This window comes from Drosophila willistoni (genome assembly GCF_018902025.1).
Source record: "Drosophila willistoni isolate 14030-0811.24 chromosome XR unlocalized genomic scaffold, UCI_dwil_1.1 Seg105, whole genome shotgun sequence".
Lineage (NCBI taxonomy): Eukaryota > Metazoa > Arthropoda > Insecta > Diptera > Drosophilidae > Drosophila > Drosophila willistoni.
Genome location: NW_025814054.1, coordinates 1274440 through 1286715, shown reverse-complemented (window position 1 = coordinate 1286715; position 12276 = coordinate 1274440). Strand labels below are relative to the sequence as shown.

Genomic DNA, 12276 nt, shown 5'->3' with positions numbered 1-12276 from the left:
CAGTTTTGTAAGCTTATAATTTGTATATAACTCTGCAGCAAGATAGCTTTTACTCTAATATTTATTGGGAATTAGCGGTTAATTGGATTTAAAATATTTTTGGTAGTGGTTGTAGTTTTTTCTTGTTTTTTTTTGTTTTGGTTTAGAATATACACATGATTTTTTTTCGGCTTTTGGTTCAACAAAAAATTTTTAATTGTTATATTTTTAAAGACAATATTTTATTATTGTTTAAATAATATTAATAAGACTGTAGTAAGTTGAGTAGTTTCGTGGGATGGTGGTACATTTTGTTTATTTATTTGTTTTACAGTTCATCTGTGTTTATGTTCAAACCTTCATGGACAACTATTGTGCGTTCCTCGACAAATGTTTCCTCTACGTTTTGGTTAAAGATATAAATATATTTATTTTTGGCGTAGGTGCATATAACAAAAGCAAAGTTAAAATATGAAAAAAAAAAGAAAAAAATGGACTTAGTAGGCGAAAAAAAAAATATGGTAATTATAACAAGAGAAGCAATTTTTTCGTCATTTTCTATGCGAAAGCGGCACTTTCTCAATCAAACTTACCGATCTTAACATGCGTTATAGCCTCGTGACTTTCAATTATATGCGATGTCTCTACTATTCTCTAGATTTTATTGTAATATAAAGTAGATAGAAATAAATATAAAATTGTGCGTCAATTAATCTGTCATGATTTCTTTCAGTTGAAATGCATATAATAACTAAAACCCCAATGAGGTAAATCAATTTTCGACACAACATTTTGATTTTTAAGCATTTCAACTGCTTATATAAAACAAACAATAAAAAAAAAAGGAAACAAAGCACAATAAACAAAATTCAAACCTCCTTTCCACATATCTTCCAGTCCTGTGAGATGAAGTCCTCTCTAACAAACTTCCGTATGACAATTTCAATGGTTATCTCATAGGTCTGTAACATTCGTATAAAGGCTTTAAAGCCAACTGTAGCTGCCAGAATAGTCTCATCCTCATTGGAAGATTCACTTAAGATTTGAGTGATTAATTCTTCATGACCCTCTCGCTCTACCAACTGCACTAGAGCCGATTGCGATTCTGGTTTCTTTAGCGATATAAATATACTCTGCTCATACATATATGTAATCTCATAGTGATCACAGCCATATCTCAAAAGTAGTCCTATGGTGGCCAAATCTCTTAACGCAGCCTCTCCGATTTTACCAAACGATTCAGCCTCAATGGACTCCAGGAGCCACTGAACTTCTTCATGTTGCGATATTTCTTGAATATCTTCGATTTGTATAGTTTTTTGTGATATTTTAGTACGTATAATTTCAACGGTTTTTGTCAACTCAATCGTTTTACTAGATGTGTACTTCTTGTCTTCTTTCACTTGTACTTCTTCGACTTCTTCCACCTCCTCTTCTTCGCTTTCTTCTATGATCTTGCTCGATTGCTGCTCGGCATCGGCTACTTTACGATCTTTCACTTGCATCACTTCCGATACATCACTCTTTTCCACAAGTATGGATACAGGTTGTTTCACCCTAATCACATTCATAGTTGTTGTAGTACTCTCAGCTGGAACTATCTTAATTTCTGTCTTATGCATGCTCTGCGACTCTGAGGCCCCTGACCTTTTTATCATGGTCTTTTTACCCGACTTTTTCTTAAGAGTTGTCTTCGTCTTTGTTTTTTCCACCTCCTCAATGATGCTCGATGTGGATGATATATCAAATTTGGCTCGTGTCATTGTCATGCCAATTTCATTAATTAATTTGCAATTATAGTGGCCACAATCTTCCGCGGTAATATTTAAAATTTCTAATGTTGCTTCACTCTCTTGGACTATCATGCGATACTTTTCAGACGCCCTAAGTTGTACATTGTTGAAATACCATTGTATATCTAAAAAAAAATGTGCCATTCTATATCAGCCCTGTTCTGTTCTTTAGAAGAAACCTTTTATAGCCGAAAGGCTCTATACTATACCTGGAACCGGATTACCGGCAAATTGTATTGAGAATTTTGCTGTTTCACCTAAGGCAGCACGACAGTCACGCATTTCATTTAGTAGCGATGGTGAGCATTTAGCAGCTATAAGCATAAAGATGGCATAATAGATCTATGGATTAGTTTCCACACTACCACTACACTACGATAATTGAAAACATGCGTGTGTGTGTGTTTTTACTGGAATGCGTGTACTTACATTGACTAAACGGCGTGTTGTGTATAGGACTTTGAAAATTTTGTTTGTCTGTTTGTTTGTTTGTTTGTTTGTTTTGCGTAGTTTTTACATTGAATATAGAACGATAATGAGTTTCTTACAGTTGTTGAAACATGCAAAATAGAAACAGTTGATTTCTTGACATAAAACAAATACTTATATATAATTTTCATTATGTTCAAGTATAGTAGAACAAGCAGCGCTCTGGGAATGTTATACAATTTCTTTGGATTTGTCTTTGTTTAGAAATATAGAAAGATTTTTGTTAGTCATTTAAATTTTGAAATCAATTTGTCGAACACAACCAATTACTTGCAGATGAAATAGTAAATTTCTTTTATTTTTTTCTTTTGTAATACTGTAAGAGAATATTCATCAGAAAGTCATATTTTAATTCTAGTAATTCTATAGGCGTTTACTTTTTATGGGGTGTTGGTAGGGGGGCTAGGTATGGTAGGGGAGCAAGCCTTAGAGCTGTAAAACGGTGGGCGGGGGAAGGGGGAGAGTTCACAGATTCACATAATTGGTTTGATTGTTTATTTTTTTTAAATTTTGTTTTATACGATACATTGTATAATACATGGACAAATACAAAAATAAAAGACAAGGAATGAGAGAGAGAGACAAAGATAGACACTTAGAGAGAGAGAGAGAGACAGAGAGATACAAAGAGAGAGAGAGAGAGACAGACAAAATAGTAGATAATACAGACAAATTGTGAATTTTTGTTGATTTTACATTTTTTATTGTTGATTTTGTTTGTAGTACGGAAGACATTTTGTGTGTTGGGAACACGAAATTAAAACACATATACACATAACAGTGGTAAGTGTAGGATTTTAGTTAGCTTATTAGTCGATACATACCTTTCAGAGCCACCTGCATTTCCTCCATGTGAGTAACCCATTCTGGTTTGCGGTAGTCCTTAGATCCAACGATGCCTATTTTTTATTTGTTTAATTCAAATATAAGTAGTAAGAAAAGTAGTAAAAGAATTATTATTATATATAATTGGAAAATTTCTACCGATTTAAGTCCTTAAGCTTAATAACGTGTGCTTAATATGTGTGTAGCCCTTTTATGTTCTTTCAAGTGTATTATGTGTAAGAAAAGTATAGTTTTCTTATTTTAGGTTTGGAATTGTTAAGATAAAGGTTTGGGAAATTTGGAGTAAGGTTCGGGATGGAGGATCAAAATTGCATTTTTCATACAACTGTTGCGATATAAAAAAATCTGAAAAAAATATTTCACTTCAACAATTCCAAAAAACAATTGCTGCATTTAATAAATATAGATATATAGAAAATGGTATAATTTGCACGAATAACCATAGTATAGTACCTTCTACTGCAAATAATGCCGTGGTCACAGCCACGCCCAGCGGATTGTATGCTTCAAAACTAATTGTACCCAAATCATCGGGATACACATGATTGATAACCAGCACTGAGGTGCCATCGTCGAAATTTTCGATTTGATATTCCTCAGAGGCGAATATCTGCTCGTCGTCACGTAGCCATTTGACTTTCGGTTTCGGTTTTCCAATAACTTTAACCTCCAATTTCGCTTGTTCACCCTCTTTGGGTTCGATTTTTTCTGGTAGCTTTTTAATAATTTTCGGTGCTTGTTCGTCGATTGAGATGGTCTATGGTAATACAATAGAGTAGGAGGTTTGAACGATGTTAACAATTGGCATCAGAGCTAGACAACAAAAAAACTCATTTACTACAATTTTGGCGCTTACTCTATCAAGTAGATCCTCCTCAGATCCTGTGAGTCCAGTGATTTCAGAATCGGGGATATATTCAAATGCTACAAAACAAAAGTACATACATATACATATATTCGAAAGTATATCAATAACACGACAACAAAGTGTCAGACAGAGTCTAGTAACAGAACGCAGAACGGAAGGAAGGAAAATTATTTACAAAAGGAAAACCCATAGAGAAAATGTTTACTGGGATAGAAGGAAGGATTTAGAGTAGAGTAAGTCTTTCCGAAGAATCACATGCTTATTGTTCAGTTAGTACAAGAAGTATGCAAAAATAAAATTTATCAGAGTTTTGAGTGGGGAAAAAAAGGCGCTTAAAGTTTGTAGTTATTGGAAGACCTAACAATGTTTTTTGTTTGGTTTGGAGGTTTGGGATGCATGTAGTCTGTAGAGTGAGCACTACTTTTCAAGTGATTAACAAATTAACTATCGATTGAGACCATCCATAGAAAAAGTACCTTGAATCTTAACGTTTGTCTTGGTTACGCTCTTGCCAATCTTATTGGTGGCCACACATTTGTATAGGCCTTGATTTTCGGGAAAAACTTCAGTTATCTGCAATTGGCAGATGCCTTGCAAATTCTGCGATATGGTTGTTTCCTTAGTTTCAGTTATCTTTTCCTCATTGTGGTACCACTCCACTTTGGGTGTGGGCTTGCCAGTTACTTGGCAAGTTAGCAGCAAAGCTTCGCCATCCATCACTTCCACGGGCTGAATTAGTTCTTCAACGAAACGTGGCGACTCAAATTCAACGGCTTCCTCCTGTGGCAATGCCTCCAACAGATTTACACTAGCCGTAGATGTTACAGAGCCGCCAACATTCTCTGCCCGACAAGTGAAGGGTCCTGTAAACTTCTTCTGGAAGTCCTCAATTAGCAGCGTCGTCCTATTGGCTTGACTGACAATGCGACATTCATTAGAGCTCTTAATAGGCTCGTTGTGCACAAACCATTGGAACGATGACAGGGGTTCAGAATCAACAACTGCTTCAAGTATGGCCACTTCATGTTCGCCAAAATACTTGGGTTCTAGCGGTTGCACAAAACGTGGTGGCCGGATTTGCTTATCCGGTTTTTGATCAGATACCACAACGGAACCTGAAGCCTTAGCTTCACCCACCTTGTTTTTGGCCCAGACCTCATATTTGCCAGTACGCTTACGATTCATATTAATTACTTTAATGGTCGTAGTTGTCTCTGTAGTCTCTATGATCGTCTCCTCATTTTCAATAACTTCACGACCGTTGCGCATCCATCGAATCTCGGGTTTGGGCATACCATCATACTTGACCTCGAAGAACAAAGTTCCTCCGGTCGGTATCACTTCAGCGGTCAGTGGTGTAACAGTCGGTGCCTTCAAAATCTCTTTCGGCACCTCATCCAATCGACTCATAATGTTTGCATTTCCAATAGCACGACCGAATTGATTCTGTGCCTGCACAGAATAGGTAATAGCCTCATTGGGAGTTGGATTAATAACCTCCAGTGCCACATCGCCGGTTTGTTCGTTATAGAACATTTGCACAGTTTCACTGGGTATAACTTCTTCAATGCCTCGATACCATTTAACCTGAGGACTTGGTTTGCCTGCCACCTGACAGGTAACCGTAACCTTCAAACGCTCCGGCTGCTTTTCTTCTGTAAACTCTATCTTAAGAGGTTTCGTAAACTGCGGAGCAACGCCTTGTTCTTTTTCTGTATTCAATGTGAATAAGTGGTTTTTAAGTAATTTTTGTGTTTGTGCTTTGTTGTGGGGAAATAATAAATTATATACAAAAACGCATAGAACTTAAAGGGAACTTTCGTTTGTTAAACGGAGGGATTTTGTTGAATAGATCTCTATTCATTTTGATTTTCGTTATGAAATAATAAACAATTAAATTAAACTTACCTAAAATTATGTTGGTACGACTTGTCGCGACTCCAGCTTCATTCTTGGCCTCACATGTATAGACACCCACATCACTGGGAGTTACCTTTGCTATCTTCAGTTGGGCCACCTGCTCTACGACGGTTATCTCATACTTCTCCGATGCAAAAAGTAGAATGTCGTTAAAGTACCAATTAATCTCTGGGAATGGTACACCTTCCACTTTGCATTCCAGAACGGTTGGTTCCTCTGGCACGCACTGGCGGGGCCGCAACTTCTCTGTAATGCGTGGCGGTTTGATTTCCTTCTTCTTTTTCTTGACCAACTTGCGTTCCTGGCCAATCACTTCAGAGGTTGTGGTCTCTTGTTGATTTTGTATTAGTTGTTGATCTTCAATCAGCTCCTCATCGGCCATTTTATCAATACCTTCCTGAATACGTTTCTGGGTGATTAACTCTAATTCCGGCAACGGTTGACTATCATCAAGAACCACACGTCTCTTCTCTTTTTTAATTATATTGGAAGTGACCTTCATTTCCAGATCACGGCGCACATCTTCTACATCCAGTTCAATGAGCTGCTCAGTCGTTATGAATTGAGGTCTTGTGTCTTCAGTCTTTTTCAATAGGGTAATAGTCTTTTGTGAGATCTCTTGCGATATTTCATCGACCTTTTCGATTTCGGCAATGGCAGCCTCCAATAGTTGTGGCTGACCCTCAATCGAAGCCTCCTTTAGGCGTTTTGTGCGTTTCTTATGAGCCTTCTGCTTAGTTTCTGGTGTCTCTTCGGTAGGCACCACTTCCTCTTCAGGCAACACATCTTCAGAAACTGCGACTACTTTAACATCATCAACTGGAAGCTCTTCCACTTGATCTTCCTCTGCGATGGGCTCTGCGAATGGCTCAGCCACTTCTTCAGATAATTCATCTACCGAGGGTGTTGCCTTCTTTAGCTTAGGCTTCTTCTTCTTTTCTTTTTTGATCTTCTCCTTTGGCTCTTTGTCGTCAGGAACCGTTAGAGGTTCTAGTTCAAGTTCTTCTTCTTCACTAACTGGTTTCTCTTCAGGCACAAGCTTAGGTCCAGGAATGGCTTTTTCGGGCTTTTGGGGCTCTTCGACTGGCGTGGCTGGAATTGGCTTGAGCTGCACCTCCTCAGGCTGCTCTTGTGGAAGGGGACGGCGCCTTCCAGAAGGCCACTGCTTCTCTTCCAACACCTCTTCGACTGGCTTCTTTTTCTCGCCTCGTTTCCATGGTACTTGAGGTTGTTCTTCTTCAGGTTTGGGTTCCTTCTCAATATCAATATGCTCAGCTTCCTCCAATTGTGTTGGTTCGGCATCAGCGATTTCGGGAAGATCTTCGTGCTTTGGTTTCTTAACCTTTTTGGTTTTACGTTTCTCCTCTTGCACAATCTCTTCGTCAACCTTTTCAACATGCTGAAGATTTACGTCTTCAAGCGTAACTTCCTCGGGTTTAACGGATGTACGCTTCGTGGGCTTAAGACGCACTTCTTCAATGGTTGCCTCCTGCGGCAACTGTTTCTTTGGTCTAGTTGTTCGTTTCAAAGCAACTTCTTCAACCTTTTCAACAATTTCTTGTTTCTGTGGCTTGGGCTTGGGACCAACCTTTTCTAGTGTAGGCTGTTCCGTAGGCTGTTCCTCAATGACTTCTTCCTCCACAGGTTGAATTTCTTCGATCTGTTCTTCCTCTTCGAGCTCTTCTACATCTTCGACGGGTTCTTCTACAGATTCTTCAGTCGGAATCTTTGTTTTGGGCTTTTTCTTCTTAACCCGCTTCTTTGTAACATCAACAATTTGATCCTCAGTGCTGATAATTTCTTCCTTTGGAACATCTTCAACTTCTGGTGTTTCCGGCTGTGACGTTTCCGAGACAATAGTAGTCTTTTTCAAAGGTTTCAAAGAAATTTCCTCCACTTGCTCTTTCTCGGGAATTGGTCTTTGCTTTCTTGCAACTGGCTTTAGCGTTACTTTTTCCACTTGCTCAACTTCTTGTGGTTGGATAATAGGCTTTGTCTTTTTCGGTTCTTCAGTGATCGTTTCTTCAACCTCTTCTACTTCTTCAGGTTGTGTTTCTTCAAGCTCTTCAGGTTGCTCTTCTACACCTTGCTCAGTAACCTTCTTCTTTGGTTTTTTAATCTTCCTCACCTTGCGCTTCTCTTCCACTACTTCTTCTTGCTCCTCAATAACATCTTCCTGTGGAACTATTTCGTCGGGCTGATCTTCCTCGATCTCAGTCTTTTCTACAGTGGACTTTGGTTTCTTAATTTTCTTAACCTTTCGCTTTTCTTCTACAATCTCCTCTTCTACTTCAACTTCCTCTTGAATTTCTTCTTCAGGTTCCTGTTCTTCAATTTCCTCAGTCACTTCCTTAGGTTGCTTAGGTTTCTTAACCTTCTTAACCTTGCGTTTTTCTTCAACAACCTCTTCTTGTTCTTCGACCACTTCTTCTTGCTCAACGACTTCCTCTTCTGGAATTTCCTCTTCGGGCTGTTCCTCTTCAGTCAACTCCTTAGGTTGTTTTGGTTTCTTAACTTTCTTGATTTTGCGTTTTTCTTCAACTATCTCTTCTTGATCCTCAATCACTTCTTCTTGAAGAACCTCTTCTTCAGGCTGTTCTTGAACTTCTTCAGAAACTTGCTGAATTGTTTTTGGTTTCTTTACCTTTTTAACCTTACGCTTTACTTCAACAACTTCTTCCTCGTCTTGGATGACATCCTCCACAATTTTTTCTACTTGTGCATCAACTTCGTCAGGATGTTGTTCTTCATCTGCTTTGGTTGGTGCCGGTGCCTTCTTTTTTCCGCGCTGCCATATCACTGGCACTGGCTTGTCTTCAACCTTAGCATCTTCGGGAAGGACATCTATTGCTTCTTCATAAGTCTTGGATGGTACTTCCTCAACCTTTTCTTGGACAATTTCTTGTGGTTGTGGCTTCTTCTTCTTGCCACGTTCCCATAGAACGGGTTGTGGTTCGGGTTGAGTAGGTTTTACGGTTTGTTCCTCTATGGTATCGACAGCAACCTCGAGTGTCTTGGGTACTTCTTCAACTGCTGGTTGCTGAGGCTTCTTCTTTTTACCACGTTCCCACATTACTGGCTGTGCCTGCGGTTCAACAGGCTGCACTGTGTCTTCATCCAAAGTATCAATAGCAACTTCAAGAGTTTTAGGCTCTGTTGCAACTTCTTGTTGCTTTGGCTGCTCGGTTTGCTTTTTCTTGCCACGTTCCCACATAACGGGTTGCGGCTGTTCTTGCTCTTCTGGCACAATCTCTTCCGGCAATTCATCGGTTGCTTCTTCATAAGCTTTCTGCGAAGTCTCTTCGACGTTCTGTTGTATTAGTCTTGTTGTCTTTAGAGGTTTTAATTGGAATTCCTCACTCCTTTGAGCTTCCTTTGGACGCTGTCGCGGTGTTGGCTTTAGTTGAACCTGTTCAACCTTCTGTTCCGGCTCTCTTGGTGGTATGACACGTCGAACAGCTGTCTTTTTGGTTTCTTCGACAACATGCTGCTCCACCACCTGTGATGTTTCGCTTATTTCCTGCGTTATTGAAACTTCCTGATCAATTGTTTTCTTTTTCATGCCACGTTCCCAAAGCACAGGTAACTGTTCGGGCTGTTGAATTGGTAACGGCTCAACCAACTCATCATGCGCTTCCTCATAGGTCTTTTGCGCGGGCTGAACTGGTTTCTTTTTGCCGCGCTCCCACATAACTGGCACTGGCTGTGGTTGCTGAACAGGAACTGGTTCTATCAGCTCATCATGCATTTCCTCATAGGTCTGTGGCTTGTCGAAATATTCCTCTTGAGTTGGTTGCGGCTGTGGCTGATAGGCTTGGGGTTGCTCTGGCTTCTTTTTACCACGCTCCCACATAACTGGCTGTTGTTGGAGTAACTGTTGTTCTTGAGTATCTGTTCGCTCCTGCAACTGTAGGACAGAAGAATCTTCAACTTGAATGAATTTTTGAGGTTGACGTGGCTCTCGCCAATGGAAAGCTTCTTGCTGATTACGCAAATTTATCATCTTCTGATGTTCATACTGCTCCAGAGTCATCATCTGGGTATCCTCAATTTGAACAAATTGCTGGCGTTGGGCCTCCTCTATAAGGCTTTGTTGTTGGACAAGCCTTTGTCGCTCCTGAGTCTGTTGGTCCAGTATAGTATCTTGCACCGAGGTCTGAGGTTGAAGCTCAGGACGTTGTTGTTGCTGTTGACGCCAATTGACTGCCTGTTGCTGTTGAAGCAGTCTTTGGGCCTCAAGTTGTTCGCGCTCCGAAACATGCATTATGTTAACATCTTCACTCGTTATGAATTGCTGTTTATATAGGTTCGTTTGATCCTCATAATGTTGTATCTGATCACGTTGCATTATCTTGGAAATGGAACCCTTTGAACTATCATCGATTGTCATTGTAATCAGATCCTCACTAATGGCCTGCTGAGCCTGCAGATGGCGTAGTTCAACCTCTTCAATTTTGAATTTATCCATCTGTTTAGTGACACGCTGAACACTCTTGAGCTGCTGACGCATCTCCTTCCACGGTATCAGATCCTTATTATTCTGCTGCTGTGTGATTAGCTTATCTATCTGATCGGTCATCTCCATAATCTCAACACTCTCCATGCTCTTCAGACGTTGAATTTCTTGAGTGCGTTTCACTTGTTCTACCTGAGCCTGTTGAGGCAATTGTTGATCAGTCTCAATTTGTCCCTCCAGGGGACGCAAATAAACCTCATCTAAATCAAATTTATTTAATTGTTCTTGTACGCTTTCCACTTGCTTAAGCTTTTCCCGCATAGTAATCCATGGAACTGCTTCCTTTTCTGTCTTTCCAGCAATAATCTGCTCTAGTGTAGCACCCAAACTCATAATGCCTTGATCACGCTCTGTCTTAATGGATTTTAAAACGACCTGTGCAGCTTCTAGCTTGGGCGTTGGCTTTTTCTTCTCAATGGGCGTGGCTTTAAGACTTATTGTTTCCTCAGTCCATGACTTGACCGGCTCGGGCTTGAAGCCGGGCAGGAAGGGCTGTTTGTCCAATGAACGACCACGATTTGGTCGCGAAGCCTTACGCCATGGTATCACATTGGTCGGTGGCTGCAGGGATTTGCTGCGCACTTTAGGTTTCTTGGTACGGGAGCGTCCCTGATGCTGCACTTGACCATTGACCCCCAAAAATTGGCCATACTGCTGTTGGCCGGGCTGTTGTTGACCTGGCTGCTGGGGATATTGTGATTCAGGTGCACTATCTTCCCGGCCAGAAGAAGAAGACTCATCTTCGGCAGAATCAATTGTGCGCAATTGAAAAGCCGAGATACGTCGTTCTAAAATAGGGGTGACAGATTTTTCATTTAATACGAGAACGAAAAGAAAGACAGAGATAGACAAAAATTGATGGACTTCCAAAGTTCCAGAGTTCGTTCACAGCATAGTTTCAGGGGTAAAAGGGACAACCACTTACCTTTGAAATGTCTCAAGGCCTTTTATATGAAAATAAATCATAAATCTTTTGGCACATACAAACAATGAACTTGAAATTTAAATTTAGTAGGCAAACATATAGAGGGAGAAAGAGACATGGGGAGGAGAGCATATATACATGAATAAATAAATAAATATTAATGCTGCTGCTGCTGCTGCTGCTTGGCATTAAGAGCAACCCTAAGAGTAGTGCCCCCACAAATCATTATATAGACTGCTCCCCCGACTGTTGGCAGACCATGAAAGTGTAATATGATTTTGTTTTTGGGGGAAGAGGATGGGCTAAACCACCTTATCTATCATACATATTTTCAATAATTGGCCAACCAAAAAAGTGACAAAAATAGTTGATGATGAATACAACAAAACAAAAAAAAAAAGAACAAAAAGGTTTTCTGATTCACATTAATCGACTGTGACGAATCCACTTAGTGGTCATGGTTTAAACTGCATTAACCTGCATCTAAATTTGGCACATTGTCATGACTATGAAATGAAGACAACGACTAAGACGACTCATCATCATCATCATCACGATCAAGTACAATTGAGAGCAACTAACAAAACAACAATTCATTATGGCCAAAAATAGATATATGATTAGCGCCCGGCTACGTCACCAGGTGGGGCACACAGCACGGAGCACAGAGCAGCTTCGAGTTGTACTGAAAATTTATGGGCGGGGTGTGTCTGCTTGCCTGCTGATATTTTTGGGCAGCGCTCGGCGCAGTTTCGGCGCAGCGCAGCGCACTCAACTAAAGATCTCATTCGAATGTAGACAACAATCGGGTACAGATCAGAAGGTAGTCAGTCAGTTACCCATCTAGTCAAACCAAAACCAATTCTAGCCAGTCGATCGATCGAGAGCACTTCTGCAATTAGTTTTACCTGTGATTAAGCTATCTTTCCGGTGTTTTTGT

The 12276-nt window shown here is 40.1% G+C and overlaps 1 protein-coding gene across 5 annotated transcripts in view; it reads right to left on the bottom strand.

Annotated features, from left to right (window-relative positions):
* Positions 1-12276, bottom strand: part of LOC6645017 (titin) — a 78278-nt gene that overhangs the window by 45077 nt on the left and 20925 nt on the right. For 3 of the 5 annotated variants that reach the window (XM_047011743.1, XM_047011744.1, XM_047011745.1), the window contains exon 11: positions 3086-3160. In XM_047011743.1, the coding sequence (XP_046867699.1) occupies positions 3086-3160 (75 nt within the window). Of the gene's footprint in view, positions 1-3085; positions 3161-3560; positions 3865-3963; positions 4032-4451; positions 5688-5883; positions 11200-12276 lie in introns of all 5 variants that reach the window. The other 2 variants (XM_047011746.1, XM_047011747.1) reach the window with 1 other exon arrangement.